Here is a 22,078-nt window from a genome sequence, read left to right as displayed (position 1 = left end):
CTCTATACTGCTGTACACACACACACACACACACACACACACACACACACACACACACACACACACACACACACACACACACACACACACACACACACACACATAAACACAGATAAACAAACATGCATACCCCCATATGCACATGCTCAGTTCCTTTGTTTACTTCTATACCCCAGCATTTAACCCCCTCTATCTCTCACACATATCTGAGTGAATTGCGGGATAGTTTGAGGGAAAAACAGTGGAGATTTGCAAAGATTTTTGAGGCTTTTTCCTAAAATCACATGCAGGGACTTAAACATTCCTGCCTGTTTTCCTAGATAGGAAAATTGACACACTCTTTCTTTCTTCTCTATTGCTTGTTCTCTTAATATAGTCATACATTTGCTATTTTATGATATTTGCATACCAAAGTTTATGTACTAGTGGTTTATGCTGGAACATTTACTGCCCTTGGTTATATTCAGTGACCACAAAACTCTGTTTCACCTCCACTACCCCCCTCCATTTCTATATGGTTCATGGAAACCAGATTTCCAGGAAGTTTTCTCCAGTCTGACAGTCTGAAATCTGTTTTTCCCTGCTTGTTTTTAAATTCCTTACCCAATTGCATCATTCACATTATTCCTAATCCCATGACATGTTTAAAGCATTCAAAATGATAAGTTACGTAAATTATTTACTCTAAGCATTAGGATTAGGATCTGCACAGTAAACATTACGCGTACTTGTATCCTACGCTGGAAAGATCCCATACAGTGCAGCCCTATACATGGAATTTAGGACCGACTCTAGGATCAATGTGTTTGGAAGTGTTATCACAAGTGACCTTTATATGTTACACTAAGCAACAAACAACAATACAAAAATTACTGAAGTGAATGCACGCTTTAAATGTTTTGCTAATGCTTAACTAACAGGCAATCAGAAATGGTGATTGATGCCCAGCAACATTCATCAATACATCAAAGAGTACTAAAAAGGTAGTTACACAAACGGTTTCATTTGGGAGGTGTTTAATTTGATTAAATTAGCATTTAACCGTTTCAATCAATCAGTCTTTAGGTTGTATACTGGAACCTGCATCTAGATGAAATGCTGGTTTGACAGGCTTATCCACTGTCTAATGATCTATAGATTACATACAGTACTATAGGAAGGTACATTAGATCTTTCAACTGATAAAACAGAGTCTGGTGAATAACTAATAATTTCAGTGACAAATTTAATAGCAATAGTGTCTCTCACATATATTCATAACTTTATAAAGCTGTGTTTGAAGATGAATTTAATAGGAAGTGAGCATCATTGCGTGTCATTTGGCAGCAAAACAGCCTTTGCTAGAACACACACAAAATACACAATGTTGGCTTCCTAAACAGTCCTTCACAGAATAGGAGGAAATGGGTGGCAGTCCTGCTTTTAGGATTATATCCCCTTTAAACTAACATACATGCACACAAAATAAATGAGAATTTATTTTATTGCCATGTGCAAAAAATGAGTGCAACATTTTATTTTATATAATTTATTTACTGTGCAAAGATTGAATGATGTTTATTCTTACAGAATATAAACCTATATTTTTCCTTTGACTAAAATCTGTCATTATATCTTAATAATCACGATGTTTATTTTAATGATATAATCTTGTAATTTTGCATAAGTCACTTATGACTGAGCAAATACTGATCTTAAAGAAATGCATAAAGAAAGAAACTATATGAGAAATTCTTGTGTGTGTGGGGGGTACAAAGTAGTTTAAGCAAAAAAAGTGTACAACTTTAATTTTGTATGCAAACATTTGTTCTAAGCAACTGGTCTGTATATCCCATTGGGAATTGATGCAGAAGGAGAAGCTGTGTGTTGAGGTTGTACAATATGTGTAAAATTCACCGACATAATTCCCTAAGTGTGTTACATAAAAGATTGTCTCAGGAAGTTCACACCAGCACCATTTTAGCTTTTGCTAGGAAACAGCATTTTCTGACCTCGCGGCTGATCAGTCAGCGCTGCCATTGGCTACTTTTACACTTTTCTGATGACATCATGTTGTTGCCGGGTGAAATTGAACTCCGGTGACAGAGAAGAAAAAAGAAAATTTGTCAGTGTGTTTTTTTTCTTTCAAAAACGAGCCTTGTGGATTTACTTGGCTTAAGGGTTTAGGGTTGAAGGATCACCACTGAATTCGCTGACTATGTATGCTCGGTCTCTCAAGCTGCAAAAATGCGCTTTAGTAAAAAAAAGACGAAATTCTTCAACTTACAAGGACCTTAGGCAAAAACCTCCAAGATATTTGGGCAATTTAATAACATTGTGTCACAGCGTGAACAAGTTTATGTTGGGCGGCGTTCATTTCATCTGAACTCTTCGACATCAGTCTAAGATCAGAAGAATGTTTTTAGTAGCGCGGGACCCCGTGGGCCGCCTCCATGATCCCATGGGTGAAAATCCTGCGGGGTCTGGCAACCGTCCACATGTCTGATGGTCAATCTGCACGGTCAGCAATTCCCAGCTCTATTCAGAGCTCTAGCTCTTTTTCAGTTGTTGAGCTCAGTTGTTTTCTCATTTGCTCACTGGACAATGTTTGTCTTGACATGTTCGAGCGCCCACATAATTTGCTTTCTTTACCAAGACGATAAATGGATTTTGAAGAACAAGTTTTCATCAAATTAAATAATACATACGGTTTAATATAATACTATTTTCATGCACTATGCTGTTTTATTACTACTTAATTTTAATATGTAGGCTAGTTAAATTGCGTTAGCAACGCAAAGATCGCATGATCCATTCGAAGGAACAGAAAAAGAATAAATAAAATGCAAATAAAAGTATCTACCAAATGTAAATAAATTATTAATTGACCCGAGCTCATATTGAGAACTTTGGTCACTTTCATACTGAGTGGATTATGCAAAATTAAATCATTTTAGAGTTTCTTAAAATCTTGAAAGGAACATGCCTGGACAAGGGAGAAAGAGAGGAAAGAGACTAAGAGAGCGTTAAAGGGGAGTGGCTTAAATCCGATTCAAATTAGCGAATCGATTCGTTCGAACAGTTCAATCGTTATCGCTGAAATTTCCTTTCAGTTATTTCAAACTCTTCATTCACAAGTGACGTTGCAGGCTGTGCAGCACGCGCGTTACAACTTCACCGAGTCATTTCTTGCAGCCGAGTAATTCACAAACGCCCAGCGAATCGGCTCAAGCGAATCGTTTCGAACAAGCTTAGTTCACGATTCGGATAGCAGTAGAAAAGAAAGAGGCCAGCTGAGGGGGCGTGTTGCGCACGTTCTTGCTGAAGTTGGGCAGCTTTGCAGATTGAGAAGGGAGGCACGGAGGTACACTGAGGAGACCTCATTCAGGTGTTTAGAGGAGTTGGCAGTGGACATGCCCAGGCCTGTATACCATCATTGACACCGGGATTCATCTCTTTACCGGGTTTAAGTGCGCAAAATGAACGGAACAGCGGACATCTGCAACCACTGTCGGAACATGATAAGAGTGAAGGTACAGTGGTTCTCTGTCTTTATGTGTTTAAACTAGACTATAACTGTATTATATTGTGAGAACAAGGCATTACAGTAGCCTAAAGTTTGCATAAATAAATACTGAATTAATGAATATTGCAATGGGTATGGTGTCATGGATGCATTAGTACTAACGTTATATCCCATATACCCGTATCAATAAAGATTATTTACATAAACATGATTATGATGGTGATAATACTAAATAATGCACTGGTTTTATATTTTATATTATACACTGTACGTTTTTGCTGCCTTCAATTTTAAAGTAAAATCAAACTGGCCTTACAGATTATTGCAACTTTTTATTTTTTATTTTGAATAGTGATGAGTTGCTTTAACTTAAAAAGAAGTTAAAATTGCTTAATGGGTTAAAGTAATGTTTAAACACTAGTTGTCATGACTTTTTCATTTTTCAGTGTAGGATTATATATTTCTTATATCACTAATGATCCAGCCCTTGTGAAAATTAACCATGGTTGTACCACACGTAAAATAAGAAATTAAAAAAACATGGGCACTATGGTAAAACCATTGTGTTTTTGTAAGGGAGAGACGCTCATCTAACCTGATCTAGCAAGAATCTGTAAGTTTAAATAGTGTTATAATGAGATCATAAAAGTGTAAAGCCAGGGTGAGTTTAAAAAGTTCAAGCTGTAATCACATTTGATTGCATCTCTTTCTAAACCACTCATGTGAAATTCTCACCTTATCTTTCTTGCTGTCTTGTCTCTTTTCTTTGGTTGCGAACTGTTATTTTTAGCTATCATGAGTCACATTTAACACATGTGACCTACTTCTGCTCTGCTCATCTTTGTGTGTCCTATCCACCCTGACAAAGTTCTTGTAAGTCACACTGGACTTTACTACAGAAACATGACCTGCCGTTTATCAGATTGAAGTGCTGGTTGAATGTTTGAGAGCTGTTTGCTTCATCATCCTGTCTGTGACCACACTGGTAAATATTGTGGGCTGTGGTTGTATGCAAACCTATATTGAGGATACATGACAGTGTTTGTGTATTTTGACCGAAGTGTGTTATGTGAGGTTTGGTCAATTTGTGGAAAAGACACTTCTGGTAACTTATGTTGACATGCTTTTTATGGCCTGTTGCTTTGGTTGTGATATCTGTCATGCGACATGTAGCTATCTCTTTTCAGCTGGCGGTTACCCTCTCTGGGAGGGGTTCCAAATCTATCTCTGTTTCCTCAGGCCTTGACCTGCAGAATGCAACATGCTTTTAAAAAGTAGAGCCATATTAGAGCGTAATTATAGAAAATTGGAACCAAAGGGTTTGTTTAGCTTAATGCCACTAGGGAACGCTTTCCAAAACCTTTGACTAAGTTCTTTACAAAATCATCTACTCTGTCTGTCTATGTCTGTCTGTCTGTCTGTCTGTTTGTCTGTCTGTCTATATCTCTCTGCCTACCTGTCTGTTTGTTACAAAGTTCTTTATAATACCTGTCAATTATATGTCTGTATGTATGTCTGTCTGTCTATATCTGTCTATCTTCCTACCTGTCTGTCTGTCAATTATATGTCTGTCTGTCTTTATCTGTCTGTCTGCCTATATCTATCTACCTGTCTTTCTGTCTATCATCTGTCTGTCTGTCTGTCTGTCTGTCTGTCTGTCTATATCTATCTACCTACCTGTCTGCCTTTCTGTCAATCATATGTCTGTCTGTCTATATCAATCTATTTACCTATCTGTCTGTCTGTCTATTATATCTATCTTCCTATCTATTTGTCTGTCAATTATATGTCTGTCTGTCTTTATCGACCTGTCTGTCTGTCTGTCTGTCTATATCTATTTACCTGTCTGTCTATCTATATCTGTCTGTCTATGTCTGCCTGTCTGTCTGTCTATATCTGTCTGTCTGTCTATATATGTATGTCTGTCTACATCTGTCTGTCTATATCTACCTACCTACCTACCTATCTATCTGTCGTTCAGTCTATATCCTTCTGTCTATATCTGTCTACCTACCTGTCTTTCTGTCTGTCTATATCTACCTACCTACTCTGTCTGTCTTTCTGTCTATTATCTGTTTGTCTGTCTGTATCTACCTGTCTGTCTGTCTGTCTGTCTATATCTATTTACCTGTCTGTCTGTCTGTCTGCCTATATCTGTCTGTCTGTCTGTCTGTCTGTCTGTCTGTCTGTCTGTCTGTCTGTCTGCCTGCCTGCCTGCCTGCCTGCCTGTCTACATCTGTCTGGCTATATTTACCTACCTACCTATCTGTCTGTCGTTCAGTCTATATCTGTTTGTCTATATCTGTCTACCTACCTTTCTTTCTGTATGTCTATATCTACCTACCTACCTACCTGTCTGTCTGTCTTTCTGTCTATTATCTGTTTGTCTGTTTATATTTATCTACCTACCTGTCTGTCTTTCTGTCTATGTCTGTCTATATCTATCTATCTACCTATCTGTCTGTCTGTCTATATCTATCTACCTACTCGTCTGTCTGTCAATTATGTCTGTCTTTATCTGTCTGTCTGTCTATATCTATCTACCTACTTGTCTCTCTGTTTGTCTGTCTGTTTATATTTATCTACCTACCTGTCTGTCTGTCTATATCTGTCTGTCTGTTTGTCTATATCTGTCTACCTACCTGTATCTTTTTGTATATCTGTCTGCATATGTCTGTCTGTCTGTCTGTCTGTCTGTTTCTTATCATATTTGTCTTTTTGCCTGCCTGTCTGTCTGTATGTCTATTATTGAACAAGCTATTTATCATATCAGAAGTGTTTTAATAACAATTTTTTTGCCAAACATAATGTGCTACATTTTTTTCTTTTTTTATTTACATCGTCTTTCTCCACCTTTATTGGTCTTTTCACCTGTTTACTTCCATCTATAACTCTGAAAAAAGCAACAGTAACTCTTCTGTGGAATTTGAACAGGAATTACAGGATCAATACTGTGACTCGCTTCAGTGCCTCAGTGTTTTGCTGTTTCTTTTGTTAGACAATCACACAGAGAGAGAGAGAGAGAGAGAGAAATACACAGAAGCTCTTTATAAACGGACAAGTTTTGCTGATTCAGCAACCAACACACTTCCTGTTCCTCCAGCTGCTCCTTGTGCTGGCGTGACATAATTGACCAATGAATCGCTCTGCCCTATTACCACACATAGTGACCTGTCTGGACGGCATCACAGCCTTGATTTTCTGTATTCATGTCCGGGCAGAAATCTGTGACTAGAAGCCTCCACTACAGATAATCTAAAGACTTAATGTCATAGTGCCAGCAGGCCGTTTAGACTGAATTTCATTGTGCCAGCATTGCATAATCTTTTATGTGTTAATGCCGTCATTCAGAGACCTCTTACGCAATAGAAGCGATCACCATAGGAAGATATCCCATAAGAGATGAAAAGGAATAAAATGCCATGTAGGTCAGATGTATAGTACACTGTGGATTAAACATATATGTTTGCTTTGAGTTTTTTTCAATTCCCTGGCACTTTAGACACAATAATGTTCAATGATTTCTATAATTTCATTAAAACTATAAGATTTCTTCAAAAATTACGTTGCATTTTATTTGTGTGTAACATTTATTGATTAAACAGATGCTTTTACCAAAGTGTCTTTTAGTATTGTATATAGTAGCACAAATAGACAGATATTGTGGCTTTTAGTTTGTACCCATGTATGAAATGTTTTCTAAAACAATAGAGACTTCCTATAAATATATAATATATAAATCCCATAAATATACATTGAAGGACAGAACAGATCCATATGTTAATGTGAGAACAACACCCTAACAACCACTTAGCAATGCCCTAGCAACTACCCAGAGCTTCTTAAAACAGTAATGCCAAGTATTGCAGAGACAAGGATCATTCACATTTTATACAGATAATGTTAAAAAACTAATTTGTGGATAAGCAACAGATGCTCTGCTGATCACTAGTCGAACATGAATTGGAAAACTGTTCAAAAAATATTTTACAGTAATCAGCCTAAATTTAATAAACATTGATCCTGTTTGTCAATGTCTCTCATTACATCCCATTAAAACTACCACTTCACTAGAGATCAAAACCAACCCCTTATCCTCAAAATATTCTGAATGAAGGCTCAATAATTGTCTAGTGGCATGAGCTCATGCTTTCTGTCTGACCCATTCTTCAATTTTCTTTATTCTCATTTCTTTCCTATTTTCCTTGCATTTGCTTGAAATATTTGCTCTCTGTGTCTCAGTCCATTTTTAAACTCGTTGGCCAAAGGAAACAGGCTGATATATTATAAACTAAGAATATATTAGGTTACTTACATAAGTTCTGTGTGTGTGTGTGTGTGTGTGTGTGTGTGCGTGCGTGCGTGCGTGTGTGCGTGCGCGCGCATTTGTTCTACATCCACCTAAGCTGTCATAGCGATAGGGATCTTCATACTTTAACCTAGAACATAAAGGACATCCTTAAATGTTCTCTTTAAAACACACACAGACACACACAAGCACATGCCTCGTCTCCCCAGCTGAAGGCAGACGGCCAGGAAAAGAAACGGATTGGATTCCTGGACTCCCATTTTGGATGAAAAGCTTTACTGAGTAAAAGCATAAAACTGAAACAATAACACCCTTTAATACTTTAAACCCCACATGTCAAGTACCATTACTCCGTTCAGAAACTTTCACTTCAGGGCCTGTTTGATCATTTTTAATGATTAAGACTTAAGAAGATCAAGGAATGTCTTTTTGAAGTTGTTGTTTTTTTTTGCTGTGATATAACTCATATTGTCTTCTTCTTAGAAAATTAAAGTGATAGTTCACCCAAAAATGAAAATTCTGTCATCATTTACTCTCATGTTGTTACAAACCTGTATATCATATGCCAAACCAGAATAAACTGCAAAACATTAATGATAAAAAATACATTTGTGATGTGCCATCAGTTGTGGTCTTGACCGGTCTTGAAATAAAATTTTGAGTCCTCTTTGTCTGAGACCGAGACGAGACAGAGTAAAAATGCGAGACGAGACCAAGACCTTTAAAAAGTGATCTTGAGACCGGTCTCAAGAACTACAACACTACCGTGTGCCTATACTGTTTTGTGAATTTGTATGTGTACATATTATCTGTCCCAAGCTGATTAAGGAAGACCCCTTCCTCTATCTATGGACACTCATGCTGCTGTCATGACAACAGAATCGTTACCGTGGTACCACAGTATGACAGTCCTAAGTATTATCAGTGCTGATATTATAGTCTGCTTTGATTGGTTGGAGGCAGTGATGCGTTTTGCAGGAGCAGGTCATAGTGCTGTGTCAATGTTTCCATGTGTGTCAAACAGTCGGGATGAGCCAATCAGTGAAGCCTCATCGCAAATGTAAACAGATGTTACACACTTCAACCACAAAGAACAAACTAAAAGGATTTCAATTAGTTTCACATATTCTCTAGTCCAGTGGTTCCCAAACTGGAAATCCCACAATCCCCACCTCTACAAGCACCTATTTTAAGGATTTTGTTATGGCAAATCATGCTGTAATACTTTTTTCAAAAATGTTGGGTTGTGTCATACCTATTGTTGTGTAAAATGTGGACAAATCCAGTTGTTGGGTTTAAATGAACAAATGGTTGATTAAAATATGAATATTTTCTTCCATATTGTCTATATTTTACCCAACCAATAGTTAAAACAACTCCGCATTTTAAAGTGAAAAAGACATGACTGACTATGAACCATTGTGAAAGTTGATTTCTAGCACTTGCTGGCAATGAATGCAGACTTGGTGTGAAACCGACTCAAACTCCAACACAAACAAACATTGCAAGTTCATGCACACCCTTTTCATTAATAAATGAGACTTTATTCACAGTTCTGTTGGATATAAAGTGTTATTTTGTACAAAGTTAAATGGTTTTAATATTAATACACACATAATATTGTATAATATGCTATATTAAAGGGATAGTTCACCCAACAATGAAAACAAAGTCATGAATGACTCACCCTCATGTCGTTCCAAACTCAAAGACCTCCGTTCATCTTCGGAAAACAGTTTAAGATGTTTTAGATTTAGTCCGAGAGCTTGTTGACCCTTCATTGAAAATCGATGTATTGTATACTGTCCATGTCCAGAAAGGTAATAAAAACATCATCAAAGTAGTCCATGTGACATCAGTGGGTCAGTTAGAATGTGTTGAAGCATCGAAAATACATTTTGGTCCAAAAATTACGACTTTATTCAGCATTGTCTTCCGCGTCTGTTGTGAAGCGCATGGGCTAGACCAAAGACTGCAGTGACGCAGATGACGTGTTATCCTCAGATTTGTTTTCAAACTTACCTTGCACGTCTCCCTCAGACTGTACACGAAGACATAGGCGCACAAAAAAAACAACTGGGGCGCACCAGATAACACGTCAGCCACGTCATAAGTCATCCGGAAGAAAAGACAATGCTGAATAAAGTCGTAATTTTTGTTATTTTTGGACCAAAATGTATTTTCGATGCTTCAACAGATTCTAACTGACCCACTGATGTCACATGGACTACTTGAATTATTTTTTATTACCTTTCTGGACATGGACAGTATACCGTACGTAGATTTTCAATAAAGGGTCAACAAGCACTAGGACTAAATCTAAAACATCTTAAACTGTGTTTCCGAAGATGAACGGAGGCCTTAGGAGTTTGGAACGACATGAGGGTGAGTCACTAATGAAATTATTTTCATTTTTGGGTGAACTATCCCTTTAAGCATATGGTGTATACATTGTGTGACTGATACAGTATGTGTGTGTGTGTTCAGAGAGAGGATGTTTATTGTTTGGAGGATACACAATTGTATAAAGTTTTGGAAATACTGTCCTCTGTAAGTCTGTCTCATGCCAAGTAATAACCAGCTGAGCTTCAATCTCAGGGTCACTTGACCCACAGATGGGCAGAGTCTATAAATAGAGGATGTTGTGTTTATTAATTATTACATTTCAAAAGCCAGTCGTTTTTAAAACAATCACCTATATGGAAAATATTCAGCCGGGTGTTTCATGCATACTGCATATTGTGCACACAGTAAACTACAATAAAATACCTTATGGCCATAGTTAATGTTTTAAACTACAACTTTAGTTATTCTGTAAGACATCTGTGTGAACTTAAGAGACCCTGATGTCATACATTCACTAAAAATGACCATAAAATCAGCAAGAACGTGACATTTTTAAATAAGGTTTGACTGTCTAAATAAATTTTTGGGGCCAGTGTACACACTGTATGTGTTTCAGTACAGCTGGTTAATAGACGACTCTCTTTTATCTTTTTTTTGTTTGGTTTCCCTATTTGCTGTCTGTTCACATTTCTTTATGCAGTCTATTTACACTACTTTATTGGCAAATCCTTGTCTTTTTCAGTTTAAGAAAAACTCCAACAAGCCCCTCTCTGTTATAATGAAAAACAAAACTCCCCTTGTCTTCATGTTGCACAATCTTTCCTTTCGCTTTTTTATTTTATAAGCTACATTTGGTCCTAGGGTAGGTCCTACAGTCTAACAAGTCTTTAGGTAAATACGTCTAAGACTAGAAGCCAGTTAACTTATAACTCGTACTTCATTATCATATTTTCAAAACAAACTAAACATACAGATAAAGAGCAGCTTTTCAAAACAATTAAATATATTTGTCGCATTGTTAAAATGCATGTGTGTTTTTGTGTGCAGACCTTTATTGTTTCTTGGTTAATGTTTTATAAACACTTCAGGTTTATGTCTTGCACACAGAGTTAAGGCGAAACAGTTTTGACCGCAAACACAACACCATGTGTGTATTTGTGGTAGTGGGGTCTGGGAGGGGGTTGTATCCTGAAAAAAACAGGACGCTGGAAAGAAGAAAGGAAAAAGACATGAAGCAATAAGTGAGGACAAAAGTGACAGGGAAAGAGATTTGGTGTGTCCAGAGCACTGAACTAAAGTGACCCTTACATATGACACCCTTAAAGCATTTTAGCCAATCTAGCAGACACAGAGAGAGAGTGAGAGAGAGAGAGAGAGAGAGAGAGAGAGAGAGAGACTGAAATGTAAACATAGTTTTCGTGGAACTCCTCATCTTTCACTGTAGCTGGAACAAACGCCTGGGAGGCTTTTTCAAAATAAGCCTCAACACTAAAATTGATGTTATGTCCTATAAAAACATACAATACTGTTGTATTTGTTAATACTACTAAATGGATTAGCTAACATTAAAGGGGACAAAGAATGAAAAAACATTTTTACCTTGTCTTTGTTGAATAATGGTAGTCACATTCACAAACATACAAAAAGTGCTAAACATGCTAAACATCTGAGTCTCATAGAAATTCCTCTTTTAGAAATGTCAGCCAGAAAACGTCCCAGTCTGAAAAACTAATGCTTATGACATCACAGGCATCTAACTGCCCCTCCACTTCAACTCTTTCACCGCCAGCGTTTTTTAAAAAAGTTGCCAGCCAGCGCCAGCGTTTTTCATGATTTTCACCAAAGTTTAATGCCTTCCAGAAAATGTTCTTCTTTAAATATATAAACATACATATACCGATTGAAAGAACAGACCCTCTGCTTTCAAACCAAAAAAAAAACGTTTCATCCTATCTTCAGTGGTTCTTTTGTAATCAGCTTTTGAATAAGGGTAGGTTTCTGCAAAAACACCACATTTTGAGCAAAAAGCAGAGATAATTCCATTTTTGTGACGGACTTTTCATAGAGATCCCTATCAGAGCGATCTTTAAAACAGACACAGACATGCAGCCGCTTGCCATAGGGCAATACTTCCGGGTTTAAAAAAGTTGCGGAAGGACGCCACCTGGATAATTGCGGTATTGCAACGTACCAAACACCCACTCCCAAATCCTTGTTGTAGTTTATTGGCTGGAACACTTTGGTATTTTTCGTGGTGGTAGGTTTGACCACTTTGTTTTTGTTGCAGTTTGTGGAGCCTGGGCTGTCTACAGAGACTGTGTTTTTTACAGTGGGGACAGACAGCTAGCAGATAGTGAGGAGATGTTTACTGTATGAAACAAAAAAAATGTTATGGCCTAAAACACGTGAATTCGCTTAGAGCACCTTTAACTAATGTCAACAGTTAAAACTTTTGAATTTAAGGTCCTGTCCACACGTACACGAGTATTTTTAAAAACGTACCTCTTTCTATGCAGTTTGGCCGTTTCTTCCACATGCAAACGCAGTATCAGGTGACCAAAACCAAACTTTTATGAAAACTCCTGCCAGGGTGCAGATTTTTAGAAACTCCAGTTGCAGCGACGCGTCTGTTGGAGTCTGTCTGACCAGTGTGAAACCCCTGTTGGCAGTTGTTGGATCAAAGTCAATGAGACTTTAGAATGTGGTTGTCTGTTGGGTCTGTTGGAGTTGGTAGTTGTCTGACCAGTGTGAACTGGCCATTAGGGATATATTGCCATTTGTTGGTTTGGCATGTTATTGACAGTGCTTTATACCAGGTTTTTGTGTGTTCATGTGGATGCAGAGATTTTTTTTAACGAAGGAGGGGGAAAACTCTGTTTACAGAAATACCCGTGTATGTGTGGACTAGGCCTAAAACTTTATTAGTAAATGATGAAATTAACAAGAACTAAGATGAATAAATGCTATAGATGTATTGTTCATTGTTGGTTTGCATTGGCTAATGCATTAAAAAGTGCAAAACTTCCAAACATTGCTTTAATGTAACCTATAAATCTAACTTACGGTAAATATCATTTATCAAATTTTTTTTTGTTTGTTTGTTTATTAGGAAAAAGGAATGAAGATGTCAAGACGTATATCAACAGGACCAAGTTCATTTATTCCAGAAAATGAGGTAACAAAACTTCAGTAACTTGGTCTTTCAATATTGGACAATAATGCGATGGTTGTTTATTTTTGGACTGTAATGTTATGGTATCACTTAAAGGAAAACACTACCGTTTTTCAATATTTTACTATGTTCTTACCTCAACTAAGATGAATTAATACATTCCTATCTTTTTTTAATGCATGCTTTTAATCTTTGTACAGCGCTTCTTGAATTTGTTAGCATTTAGCCTAGCCCCATTCATTCCTATGGCTCCAAACAAAAGTTTTATTCTGTGCCACCATACTTACTCGTGTAACTACTCATGTAACAGTCTTTAAATAGGGAAGTCATGGAAGTGTTTGGTTGCTTCTAAATTCATCCCTGTTTGGAGCCATAGCAATGAATGGGGCTAGGCTAAATGCTGTCACATTCACGAGGCGCTGTACAAAGATTAAAAGTGCATTCATTGAACATAGTAAAATATTGAAAAACGGTGGTGTTTTCCTGTGAGGATTTTATAATGTACTCTTTCTATACTTTCCCACACATTTACTCAATCCCACTTCACCCAGTTCAAATACTATCAGTTTTTTTTTCTTGGGTGAGCTGGTGTTCATTTCAATTTTGTTTTAAGTTCAGTCAGTTCAGGAGATAAATTTCACTAAATATGTGTTAAGCATGCTGAGAGATCTAAGAAAGTGTATTTGGATTGTAAATTGAATTAAAGCATCTGTCCTTACTTTGCTGAATTAAGATGAACCTGAATCAGAGTTCAAACCTTTCTTGGCAGAGGTGTTAAGAAAAGCACATTTGATCCTTCTTCCAAAATGTGTCATAGTTGTTCTTTGTATAACTTAGACCCTGGCCAGAGTAGACACTTTATTTAATTTCACACCAATGTACAAAAATATACAAAGGGATTGACATTATATTCTTCAAAGTGCCTTTTAAATATGAATGAATTTATTTAATCATTCAGATGAATATATCAAAGTAGCAGGGTGTTCATCATCGGATATTTCATTGTACAATGGTACTGCCATAGTAACTTGGTGTAATATAACATGTAGCACTATTGAGCACTTCAATATTTGACAAAGCATTCCCAAAATGGACAAAAAACTGAAATCCAATCTTATTTTGAGATTACAGGCTTTAAAGTTTAATTTCAATCAATGTTTTTACTCTTAATATCAAAGTTATATTTTTACAGAATATTCTTTACATGATAGAAAACAAAAAAGACTTTAGCTTGGTTTTCACAGACAGGGTCACAATTGTCCATTAAAAGTCATTAATTTCTCACCTTCTCTTACACTTCAGATCATAGAAGCTGCGCCCCTGAGTGACCCCTCAGCGATGTACTTGGATGAAGAGTATAATGGGCGTGTCGATAACCTGACACAGGTGATGGGGCTCCACCCACATTACCTGCAAGCCTTCCTGCGGTGTCACTATTACCTCCTGAGGATGGACGGCCCCCTACCACTCCACTACAGACATTACATCGCTATAATGGTACATAGGCACACAAAGTACTTGTAAAGGAGATTTTATCTCGTTTTATGAGCAACTTTGTTCTTTTTCCAGGCCGCGGCACGACATCAATGTTCGGCGCTGGTGTGTCAGCACGTGCAGGAGTTTGAGCAGATAGGCGGGTGTTCTGATTGGCTGAGAGGTTTGGAGTTCTGCCCGCAGCGGCTTCGCAACCTCAATGAGATCAACAAAATCCTTGCGCACAGACCGTGGCTTATTACCAAGCAACATATACAGGTGACATGCACAGGCTGTTAAGTTTGCTGTACTATATACTGTGCAGTATACACTTGAAGGGATAGTTCACCGAAATTTTTTTACCTGACTGACCGCAAGTTCTTCCAACCTATTTTATGTATAAATGTCTTTGTTCTGAATGTTTGTAACCAAGCAGATCTGGGGCACCATTGACTTTCACAGTGGGACAAATTAATACTATGTATGGAAGTGAATGGTGCCTGAGATCTGCTTTGTTTTTAACTTGTTAAAAATATTTATGGATCAAATCATATTAAATGTTTTAAATGACACAATTTTCCATTTTCTCTTTCTCGCAGGCTCTGGTGAAGACAGGGGAACACAGCTGGTCTTTGGCCGAGCTGGTTCATGCGGTCGTCCTCCTGGCTCACTTTCATGCCTTGTCTAGTTTTGTATTTGGTAGCGGTGTCAACCCTGACCCTGAGGTCACAGATGTCAGCGGCGTTTCGAATGACCTTTGCCCCCCGGCTATGGCGAGTTTGTGCACCTGCCACCTATCAAACAGCAACCAGGCCAACAAAAACTCTCAGCGTAACGCTGGGGTAAGATGAGCTCACGAAGTTTCAATAGTTTGTCGTTTTTATGAGCTGCGCTTGCATACGACACATGTGCTGTTGTTGTGTGTCTCAGAGTGAACTAGAAGCTCTGATGGAGAGAATGAAGCGACTGCAGGAGGAGAGAGAAGATGATGATGCGTCAGAAGAGGAGATGTTCACACGCTTCGAAAAAGAGAAGAAGGAGAGTCTTCTGGTTGTGTCTGCAGGTATTACAACACACAGTCTAACTTATGATAGACTTCTGTTGTTTTGATATACAGCTATTCATAATTAGAAATGAAAACAACAACTATATTTACTTTACTATTTATTTATATATTATTATTAAGTTATCCCAAATTTTTCTTAAGGGAATTTTGTCTGTTTTTGGGCACAAATTAAAAGTAAACTTAAAGGGACACTTTACTTTTTTTGGAAAAAAATGCTAATTTTCCAGCTTCTCTAGAGTTAAACATTTGATTTTTACCGTTTTGGAATCCATTCAGCCGATCTCTGGGACTGGCGTAAACACTTTTAGCATAGCTTAACATAATCCATTGAATCTGATTAGTCCATTAGCATTGTGCTAAAAAAATGCCAAAGAGATTCGATATTTTTAGTTACATAGTGTACTAAGACGTAACATGGCTGCAGCAGGCGCAATGATATTACACAGCACCTAAAAAAGTCCCCTGCTATTAAAAGTAACCAAGGGGATTATTTTAGGGCAGTGAGTAATATCACTACGCCTGCTGCAGCCATGTTACGGCATGTTAAGTCTTTGATTATTACGCCAAAATGAGAGTATAGTTCCTAGCCATATCAGCCTAGAAAATCGCAACTTTTAATTTTCCATTGGTCTTAGTGCACGATTTAACTACAGAAGAGTCAAGATTTATATAGGACAAATATCCAAACTCTTTGGTTATTTTTTAGCACGATGCTAATGGTCTAATCAGATTCAATGAATTATGCTAAGCTATGCTAAAAGTGGTAGCGCCAGATCCGGATATCAGCTGAATGGATTCCAAAACGGTAAAAATCAAATGTTTAACTCTAGGGGAGCTAAAAAATTAGCATATTTCCCTTTAAATATTTTATGTCACCCAGTCTGTGAAAATATACCCTTGATATATTTAATACTGACTAAGTATTATCATGTAAAATATTGAAATTAAAGTGAAATCCATAACTGGATTTCACAGGCAGGGTCACATATTTCACATATTTTATAATTATCTAGGAGTTTTATGAGTCTATATAGGTAGAGTATATACACATAATTGAATAATGTATTCATATATTAACACTAAAACAGTTTTAGACACTTCACTAAGGATGTAATACCGGTCTGTTTCTATTTGGTTTTATTTCTCTTTCCTCTATTTGTTTCTTTTTTGTCCTCTTTTCCTCTTTCACTTCCCCTTTGATTGTGTTAATTTGGTAATAAGGAAAAAATTAAAGGGATAGTTCACCCAAAATGTTAAATTCTATTATTTTACTATGCTATTAAGTCATTTACTTACCCTCATGTTGTTTTAAACATTATATAATTATCTTTTATAAGTACAAAATAAAAATCACATACAACTCATTTACATTTACATTTGAAGATAGAAGGTTTTTATATTAACCTTGGTACAATAAAATTCTTATTTAGTTTTTCCTCACGAGAACATCTGGTAGACGGGCAATGAACAATAAATTACAATAAAAAGTCAATAGAAAGTGAAAATAGAATATTGCAAAAAATTAAGAAACATAAGAAAACTTGTATTCTACAGAAATATTTCTTACAAAAAAATGTAAATGCCATGTGGGTATGTTAAAGGAACAGTATGTATGATTGTGGCCAAAACTGGTACTGCAATCACACATATATAAGTATTTGAAATGAAAATTATTTCTTAATGTCTGATGACATATCATAGCCATTTTATGATTTATTGATATAAATTCCTTACATACTGTTCCTTTAATGGTGTAAAAATTTTATTTTTTAAACTGTTACTTTAAAACACTTGTAAATTCATGCATTACAATGTTACAATTTGCATATTCAGAGTTCGACGAGGAGGTTGTGCATCCCTCTCCAGTGGCTCGGTTTGTGGACGACTCGTCGTTTGGATACCAGGACTTTGCACGACATGCAGAAGACAACCCACCCACCTTTAAAGCACAGGTATGATTGACACACCCTCAAAAGTACACACTGCACCAAAAATGACTTTCTTACTTAGTTGTACTGAAAACAAGAAAAAGATACTATCTAAAAAATCTTAAATCAAGATGCATTTTCTTGATGAGCAAAATTACCTAAGAAAATAAGACAAAAAACATAACATTTAAGTAAATTTGTGCTTAAAACCAGCAAAAAAATCTTTAACACTTAATTCAAGAAAAAATTAAGAAAAACTTTCTTACCCCATTGGTAGATTTTTTTTGTTCGTTTTAAGCACAAATTTGCTTAAATTGTATATTTTTGTATAAATTGTCTAAAAACTAGACTTATTTTCTTAGGTCATTTTGCTCATCAAGAAAATACATCTTGATTTAAGAATCTTTATATATTGAAAAAAATATATACAATATATTTTAAGCGAATTTGTGCTTAAAACAAACGAAATAAATCTGCCAATGGGGTAAGAAAGTTTTTCTTTAATTTTTCTTGAATTAAGTGTTTTAGAAAAAAGTTAAAGATTTTTTTTTCTTACCCCATTGTCAGATTTTATTTATTTTTTTGCTGGTTTTAAGCACAAATGTACTTAAATGTTATGTTTTTTTTTGTCTTATTTTCTGAGGTAATTTTGCTCATCAAGAAAATGCATCTTGATTTAAGATTTTTTAGATAGTTGTACTGAAAACAAGACAAAAATACTAAGCACAAAAGTTATTTTTTATAGTACACACGCAGTATTCTCATCTGTACACCGACCTTTAATAAACCTATCAGGAATGGATTAAAAAAGTCTCTGGTCTTTGTTTTCTCATCTATAGGACTACTCATGGGAGGATCATGGTTTCTCTCTGGTGAACAGGTTGTACTCTGACATCGGCCACCTGTTGGACGATAAGTTCAGAACCGCATGTGACCTGACCTACTACAACATGGCCAGTCACGAAGGGGTGGACACTAGTATGCTGCGTAGGGCGTTGTTCAACTACGTCCACTGTATGTATGGAATTAGGTACGTGCGCGAGTACGCCAAGCGGTACTTGCAAAACTTAATCTTTTTTAGTGAAAGGCGATTGGTTGTATTGGTTGGTTTATGTGACATCATTTGTGCCATTGATTATATCAATAATGCAAAAGTATTTGATGAACATATGATATGTCATTATTTCATTTTTGATGGAGGTGGTGTTTAGCAGCTTTTGCATCTGAGCTCCTTCTTTTGGTTTCTATGCATTTATAAACTGCATACTGTGCACAGTATTACTAAAGAGACATAGGTTAATAAATCAAACATAGAGTCTGTATGCCTATAGCACACCCTAGTGTACAAATGCATGCTTTGACATCCTGTAGTAATTTTCTTCTGAGTACCAAGTCCAGCTTTTAACAGCTTTACCATGTTTCTTATTGTGTGTTTGCAGGTATGATGATTATGACTACGGGGAAGTAAATCAGCTGTTGGAACGGAGTCTGAAGGTTTACATTAAAACGGTGACTTGTTACCCAGAGAGAACCACACGTCGCATGTACGAAAGCTACTGGCACCAGTTCAGACATTCAGAGAAGGTTAGTAATAGTGTTATTTATATTAGTCAGATCTTATTCATACAAAGAGGTACATATTTTTTCTAAATATGATCTTTTTCTTCTACTCATCCAGGTTCACGTGAATTTGCTTCTCATGGAGGCCCGAATGCAGGCAGAATTACTGTATGCTTTGAGAGCTATTACCCATTATATGACCTGACAAATCTGACTTTATATCCATGACTCATCTAATCCAAATTCACCCAATATATGAGGGCTTTCAGATTATTGTAGGATAAATCGTCCTTGTGACTCAACCAATCAGACTGAATAATTTTGATTCGGAAAGCCACCTAAGACGATGGCGGCGATTCACATAAAACAAGATTGTTGGAGGGGATGGGTCATACAAATCCCAACATAAAAATAGACTCGGCCGATTAAGACTTGACCTGACCCCTGAACAGCGCATGACATCATGACTTGACAAATCACATTTTAACGTGCAATATTTTCTCATTGAAAACTCATTTATACTGTAAGCTAAAATACTGGAGGATTGTGTGTACATCCTTCTTAAAGAAACCTTTTTTTTTGCACATCTGAGAAAATAAGTTTTCGATATACTGTTTTTTTTTGTTGTGTAAATCACCATAAATGTTAACAACTGAATGTGAGACTCCGGTGTGGAGTAAACTGCTTAAGATGATAAGACTTTTATTTTGTTTTAAAGCTTTGTGCCTTTTTACATTCTTTAATGTACTTTATTCACTTGTTCGTAATGAATGTATTGTTTTTTTTTTCAGATCAATTTAGTTTGGTTTAGTTGTTTACTTTAAACCTAAAGCTTTTGTAGCGTTAACAGTGCACTATCAGTCCTTTAATAGTTTCTATCATTCTCAGTGTTATACTTTAAATAGCAACATTTGTTTTACTTTATACGTTGCAAACTTTTAAGAATTTAGTTTCTATAGGACTTTCAATACTAATTACACCTTGCGACTTAATTTCAGTGCGAGTGTGTGCGCGTGAGATTCATGTAGCATATCTTCTGTATGTATAGACCCTTTTACAGCTAACGTGATCAAATAGCCTGCGCGTGCATTTTGGCAACGGAAGTGATGTTGTTCCCCAGTGGTTCTAGCAACTACAAAGCTGTGTTAAAAAAGTTGATAGTCACATTTTTAAAATAACTTTCTCTGTGTTGCTTCACTGCTGATTCTTGCTATACTTCAGTTGCCAAAATGCGCGCACATACGTTGCCACGTCATCATTGTGTACAAACACTAAAAGGGTCTATAGGACAAAGTATTTGCACATCCGTTACCCATCTCTCCATGTGCGTGTGCCTCCGTGAAAGAAAACGGCACACACAGGCATGTAGGAGTACTACTAATTACTTTTGATGCGATCATTGCGTTCCATCAAAAAAAAAATCTTTTGTTTGTCACTTTAGGAATCATACATATTTGCACAAATCTAATCAAGGTGCAGCATTGGTTTCCTTTTAAAATCTGATAAGGTTGTCTGACAATAAAAAAAAAAAAGATATGCTCTATAGAAGAGACAAAGTGTTGCCTTATACATGTTTAGAAATCCAGGTTTAGTGTCATTGAAGTGCCTCTCAAATGAAGTTGACATTTCAAAATAAGTTGCCATATATTGGTGTTTGATGCATTTGATGCTTGTAAAAGTTGTGCAGGTGACTAAGATGCATTTATTTTCTTTGGATTCATCTGGCATTGCATCTCTAGTGTCCCTACACAGAACTGTATTTCAATAAAGGTTTTAAACAAATTATTGTGGGTGGTCTCTGATTAAAAGTCATGTTCTTTTTTATGCCATTATTTAAACCCTAGTTAGTGTGTAATGTTGCTATAATAGCATAAATAATACCTGTTAAATGATAAAGCTCAAAGTTCACTGCCAGGCGATATATTTTCTTTAACAGCGAACGTTCGGTTTGGACTACAGCCCTCTACTTCCTGCTTTAATGATGTCAGTAGAGCAGTTTTTGGCTAAACTCCGCCCACAGGAATACGTCAGTCGCCAGCTAAGCTAACGGCAAGCTGAAAAGCTATTGAATCACAACACACTAAACTATGGAAGCTACACAATCAAAACTCGTTACGTATTTCTGAAGGAATTACTTCATAGAACAAGGAAGACATCAACACGTTTTAGGACCGTGAAAACAGCGCTATACAGATAAGTATATTGTGTGGAAAAATACTGCGGGGTTTTTTTTACACGTGAAACTAGTGATGAGAGAAACGAAGCTTTGAATCAACTGAACCAATTGCTTCGCAAATTGATTCAGTTTTTCGAAGCGTTCGAAACACTGGCGACACCTGCTGTTCAAAATAGTGCAAAAGCAGTAAGATCTGTCCAAACATTTTACACTTTTTACAAGATTGTTCTAAAAATATGTTTTTAAGAAACATAAATTAATTTAATTAAGACATAATTAAAAGTGTATTCTGTGTTTTTAGTTTTATTTATGGCAAAGAAATCATTAAAACGAACTCCTTTTTTAATTATGCACATTTTTGTCATTAAATCTGTCTATAAACAAAAAGTAGACAAAATGGTAGTGTTATTAGTCAGAAGGATGAATGTTTTATGAACTTTTATAATAAAACTGACCCGAGTTCACCTACACTGGTCATTAGTGATCAACTCCCCCTAGTGGCAGACGTCAGTTTGTGTTGAAAAGTGGTGGGGACAAAAGATC

The 22,078-nt window shown here is 36.4% G+C and overlaps 1 protein-coding gene across 1 annotated transcript; it reads left to right on the top strand.

The window, feature by feature from the left end:
• Positions 1–3,276: 3,276 nt before the first annotated feature.
• Positions 3,277–21,141, top strand: sesn3 (sestrin 3). The gene is made up of 10 exons (XM_065280713.1): positions 3,277–3,512; positions 13,270–13,335; positions 14,635–14,829; positions 14,902–15,084; positions 15,405–15,647; positions 15,736–15,868; positions 17,705–17,823; positions 18,639–18,829; positions 19,239–19,383; positions 19,478–21,141. The coding sequence occupies exons 1-10, from the start codon at positions 3,459–3,461 to the stop codon at positions 19,562–19,564; spliced, it is 1,416 nt and encodes a 471-aa protein (XP_065136785.1). The 5' UTR covers positions 3,277–3,458; the 3' UTR covers positions 19,565–21,141.
• The last annotated feature ends 937 nt before the right edge of the window (positions 21,142–22,078 follow it).

The sequence above is a fragment of the Paramisgurnus dabryanus genome, chromosome 8, assembly GCF_030506205.2.
Source record: "Paramisgurnus dabryanus chromosome 8, PD_genome_1.1, whole genome shotgun sequence".
Lineage (NCBI taxonomy): Eukaryota > Metazoa > Chordata > Actinopteri > Cypriniformes > Cobitidae > Paramisgurnus > Paramisgurnus dabryanus.
This window is presented reverse-complemented; position numbering and strand designations above follow the sequence as displayed.